This window comes from Carlito syrichta, unplaced genomic scaffold (assembly GCF_000164805.1).
Source record: "Carlito syrichta isolate Samal-C Ts95f unplaced genomic scaffold, Tarsius_syrichta-2.0.1 Scaffold85406, whole genome shotgun sequence".
Classification (NCBI taxonomy): domain Eukaryota; kingdom Metazoa; phylum Chordata; class Mammalia; order Primates; family Tarsiidae; genus Carlito; species Carlito syrichta.
In genome coordinates, this window is record NW_007029502.1 from 37,571 (window position 1) to 43,008 (window position 5,438).

Sequence of the window (5,438 nt, forward strand, 5' to 3'; positions counted from 1 at the left end):
GATGACAGAGTGAGACTCTAACTCAAAAAAAAAAAAAAAATTAGGCAGACTTGGTGGCACACACCTGTAGTTCTAGCTTCTTGGAAAGCTGAGGCAGAAGGATCACCTGAGACCAGCAGGTGGAGGCTGTGGCAGCTGTGAGTGTGCCACTGTATTCCAGCCTGGGCAACACAGAGTAAAACTCTGACTAAAAAAAAAAAAAAAATCCTACTGAAACTTTAACAGAGATTACATTGAAATTAAAGTTCAATAGAGAAAATCTGGATCTTAAAATCTGGATCTTTCTATCAAGGAATATACCGCTCCATTTACCTAGGCTTTCTTTTATGATCTTTAATTTAAAAAGTACTGTTTTATTCACATAGGCCTTGAACATTGGTTATTTTTATATATTTTGCATTTCTTGTTAATATTGAGAAGGTTCTTATTATTACAATTTCTAATTGTTGTTGGAATAGAGAAAAGCTACTGATTTTGGTGTGTTGATATTGGATCCACTTACCATTAAATTTACAGCATTTAGGCCAGGTATTGTTGCTCATGCCTGTGATCCTAGCACTTGGAAGGCCAAGGCAGGAGGATCACTTGGCGTCAGGAGTTTGAGAGCAGCCTGCGCAACACAGAGAGACCCTCATCTCTACAAAAAAATTTTTTTGAGTCAAAGTCTCACTCTGTTGCCCAGGCTAGAGTGTAGTGGCACACTCATGGCTACCACAGCCTCAACCTGCTGGGTTCAGGCGATCCTTCTGCCTCAGTCTTCCAAGTAGCTGGAACTATAGGCATGTACCACCACGCCCAGCTAATTTTTTGATTTACTGTAAACACAAGGTCTTACCAGGTTCCTCAGGCTGGTCTCGAACCCCTGGATTCAGGCAATCCTCTCACCTCCACCTCCCAAAGTGCTGGGATTACAGGTATGAGCTCTGTGTCTAGCTTCAATTAAAAAAAAAAATTAGCCAGACATGGTGCTGCCCGCTTATAGTCCAAGCAACGCAGAAGGCTGAGATAGGAGAATCACCTGAGTACAGGAGTTTGAGACTGTAGTAAGCTATGATTGTGCCACTGTACTCAGTCTGGGTGACAGAACAAGACCCTATCTCTAAGAAAAAGAAAATTTATAGCATATAAGTTTTCCATTTTCAAAAATTAAACTTACATTCCTTTTAGGAAACACATTTTGTTTAATATTAGGTATAACTACTCATCAAAACTTTAATCCTGGCCAGGCTTGACGGCTCAGCCTATAATCCCAGCACTTTGGGAGGCCAAGGCGAGTGGATTGCTTGAGTCCATGAGTTCAAGACCAGCCCAGGCAACTTGGCAAGACCTTGTCTCTACAATAAATTGAGAATTAACCAGGAGTGGTAGTGCATGCCTGTAGTTCCGACTTGTGTCACTTTCTCTATAAGGCCTTCCTTGATTTCCTCCCAATCACTAGGTTGAAGATTATTTGAGAGTAGACATTTTACCTTTTCCTCATATGCCAACATCTGGCACAATCTTGGACACACAAAAAAGTACTGAAAAGCCGAGCTCAATGGCTCAGCCTGTAATCCCGCGCTTTGGGAGGGTGAGGTGAGTGGATTGCCTGAGCCTGCGGGTTCGAGACCTGCCTGGGCAATTTGGCGAGACCTCATCTCTACAATAAATCAAAAAATTAGCCGGGCATGGTAGCGTGCACCTGTAGTTCTAGCTACTTGGAAGGCTGAGGCGGAAGGATTGCCGGAGCCCAGCAGGTCGAGACTGCAGTGGCCGGGAGCAGCCACTGTACTCCAGTCTGGGTGACAGAGTGAGTGAGACTCCAACTCAAAAAAAAAAGTACTGAAGAAATAATTGTTAGAAGAATGAGAATTGATTGCTTCTTCCTTAGCATTCCACATCTTATTCTCTATTTAGCATTTATTTCTGCCTTGAATTATATTTGATTTTTTTTGTTTCTTTGAGACAGGGTCTTATTCTCCTTCAAGTCCTGGGATCAAGTGATTCTCCCATCTCAGTCTCCAGAGTAGCTGGGACTATAGGCACATGCCACCATACCCAGCTAATTTTTTGATTTTTTGTTGAGATGAAGGTCTCACTATGTTGCCCAAGCTGTTCTCAAACTCCTGGCCTCAAGCACTCCTTCTGCCTTGGCCTCCCAAAGTGCTGGGATTGCAGGTGTGAGCCACTATGCCTGGCTGTATATTTGAATTGATAATAACTCATTGTTTGTCTATCTTCTTCTCTTGACTAAATTCTAGAGAATGGAAAATGAGTCTGATTCCTCTCTTGGCTTTCTCAGCACCTAATACAGAATAGACATTCAATAACTTGATTAAGTATAGAAAGGCTCAATATAGTTAAAGGAGGTAAAGCTATTCTGTTTAAATTTCAGTGACAAAGGGACACTAAAATTAACCTGGATCTACGTTATTTGAAATTTATCACAGAAAGATGAACTCGCTGGCACCACCTAGTATTCAGTAAAGGTGGTGCACTTTTATGGAAACTACACAAATGGCTCTCCGATATTGCAATCTGGAGAGGTACTCATGCATGCTCACCTGTCTCTCAGTACTCTGAATTTTGAAAAGTGCTGGCCGGTCTCAAATTGCATAGACCTCCAATTCTCGAAGTTCCGAGTGTCATAAGCTTGAGGAAAATGAAACTGTTCATCAGGACTACGGAAGCTCAAAGTTCAAACCACCTAGGGGTGGAGATGGCTGGAAAAAGGAAAACCATTAACGAGTAGTTGAATGTGCTATAAGAACTTGCCCTAAAGTAGTCCAGATAACTTCCACTTGAGCAGCCAGCAATGGATACACACCCATCTCTTCCTAGGAAGACATCAAGGGCGGGGCGTTTCCTCACCGACTGCAGCCTCTCTGAGGTTACTGCTAGTGAGGCCGAGTGTCATTGACGAAAACCCCGCATCCCCTGACACGTCTTGATGGAAGGTTGGCAAAATCAGAAAAGCACGGACACGGTAAAAGCGGAGTGCACACCTTTTCCCGGCTGAAAGGAGCGGCGTCTGGCTCACTACCGTCCGCCGTGGATCAAGTAGCAGCTCCGGCCGAAGCCCCAAATTCCATCCCCACAGGGAAACGGAGCTCCCGCACTCAGGTCCCGCCGAGGCCAGGCTCGACCAGGCCCCGGTTGCCACCAGCGGTAGCCGTGCGTCCGCCGCCCCCGAAACTCCCGAGAGCCCTCCCTGATCAGAATCGGGACAACCTCCTTAGGGACCTGGGGTCCCCTCTCTGGCTCCCGCCCGCCAGTCGGTCCCAGCGTTTGGAGCCAGCGGCCCCGCCTACCTGAGGGCCCCGGCTAGGCGGACCGCGCTGGGGAGCACTTCCGCCGGACGCACGCACTTCCGACGTCAGGAACCAATGAGGGTGCGGCCGTGGTGTCCCGCTCGCTGGCTTCCGGGCCGCGGGTGGTCTCCGGGAGGACTCGGGCCGGTCGACCGTGAGGGCGTGGTAAGCCCCCCACACTGAGCCCCTGAAAAGCCGGTCCCTAGGGGAGTCAACCCAACACCATTTTTGTCTAAGACACAAGGGAGTCCAAGATCGTGGAGTCTACAGTCTCCACGGTCCCCGAGATGTAGTCAAGGTCATCTTCAAGTTTGGGGCAAACAGTATTGATTCTTAATTCTTTCAGTGGAACCAAAAACTTTAGTAAATTTGCTGCAGACACTTGGAACGGCGAGTTCACCCTGGCTGTGGGGGGATCCCTTTCTAGAGGGGTCTTGACAACTGGCCCTTTTGGCTCGGCGGAGGATGGGGTGGGTTGGGGCAGAAGAGGAAGTCCTCCATTCTGAATGACTTTCCTTTCCTCCTAAATTATTTTTTCCAAAACTGTAAAAGGTTAGATCCACCTTCCTGGAACTGGTTTGACCCCTCAGGTCCCTTGAGGCAACTAGCAGTCGGGCAGCTCTTTAAAAGTTATCCGGAAGTCAGAAGCCTGGGCAACATAGACCCCGTCTCTACAAAAAAAAAAAAAAAGTTACCCAGAAACCAGGTGGAAACCATCTCCTGATGTTCTCAGCCCACCTACCTGAAGCTGCCCACAAGACAAATCAGGGTTTATAGTAGAATTGTTTCCAAATCTTTAAAGTCATATTTCTTTTTCCTAGAACAAACTTCCAACTTTGATTACTGTAGAACTCTTACCAAATAAATTGTTTCTGGCTTTTCTGACTGATCATCAAGTTCTTTATTACCCTCAATTGTTTTTCAGAGTTACAATTTGGATATGAAACCACTTTTCTAGCCCACTTTAGAGAAGACTGTTGATACACTAGTTGGAATGGTTCCAAGAACCTACCTTGCAAAACGTGCCAGATCCAAAGAATTTCCTTTGTAAAAGTAAGTGCCTGTTATGTTAATACAATTGTCTTTAATTTTGGTTTGTGAATATGTGTGGAAGTGTCAACGTTTTGGGTAAAATGAAACTCACTGACAAATAGAAACAGTGCCATATAAAACAAAACTGAAAAATATACTTTTTTCACCACTTGAAGAATTTGCTGAATAAACACTTGCTCACAGTGTACTTCCTCTAATTTTGATGTCAATATTGTTCTATTCGGCCATTCATGTTGGTTTTATGTGTGTAGAATCTTAGAAGCTGTGGAGGAAAGTATTTCCCTGTCCTTTTTTCTCAGCAACAATCTGATTAAGCAGTTCCACACTAAAGGTGTTTTTATATACCTTTGGGTTCTTTTTTGTTTTTTGAAAGTAGATATGAGGTCTTGCTACATTGCCTAGGATGGTCTCGATCTGGCCTCCCATCTCAGCCTTCCAAAGTGTTGGGATTATAGGCATGAGCCACCGTGGCCAGCCACCATTGGATTCTTGTTCAGAGTTAATGGATAATGAAGATATATTACGAGTGCATAAGTAAGATAAATTGGTTTGTGTTTCAGTTCTGAAACATAAATAGAATCCAAGCCTTCAGACAAGAGGCTGAGAAGAAATTGGAGAAAGAAGAACAATAATTTAGGTAGTCACAGGAGACAGTGCTGGAGAAAGTAACCTCCAAACTGGGAGTTGTAACTGGGAAACCACATAAGTGCTACTTGGCACCTGAAGGAGTTTAGGACACTTCAGCTTGGACTTGGGATGAGAGCTCAGAGAATGCTCCAACTAGGTAGGGAAAATGCTAGGGCAGATGAAACTTGGTGGCTAACAAGGAGTACCATGAGCCAAAGGCTCTCTGAACAATTGGACCTCTTTTAAATGTCTACCTCCATATAACATGTACCGTTCTAAGTCTTGCATGATGGGTGAAGACGGGAACTTTCAGAATCAAGGGGTTTTTTTTGAGTAGGGGTCTCACTCTGTCACCCAGGCTGGAGTGCAGTAGCACGCTCATGACCACTGTAGCCTCGACCAGCTGGGCTCAGGCAATCCTTCTGCCTCAGCTTTCCTAGTAGCTGGAACTACAGGCGCACACCATCA

General features: G+C 45.1%; 1 protein-coding gene across 4 annotated transcripts in view; it reads right to left on the reverse strand.

Moving 5' to 3' along the window:
* Nucleotides 1–3,143, reverse strand: part of LZIC (leucine zipper and CTNNBIP1 domain containing) — a 12,134-nt gene extending 8,991 nt beyond the window's left edge. For 2 of the 4 annotated variants that reach the window (XM_021711701.1, XM_021711694.1), the window contains exon 1: nucleotides 2,544–2,792. Coding sequence is in view for 1 of the 4 variants with exons in the window: in XM_021711687.1 (XP_021567362.1) it covers nucleotides 2,601–2,655 (55 nt within the window). In the remaining 3 variants the exon portion in view is untranslated. Of the gene's footprint in view, nucleotides 1–2,543; nucleotides 2,793–2,984 lie in introns of those variants that run through there. The other 2 variants (XM_021711687.1, XM_021711696.1) reach the window with 2 other exon arrangements.
* Between the last annotated feature and the right edge of the window lie 2,295 nt (nucleotides 3,144–5,438).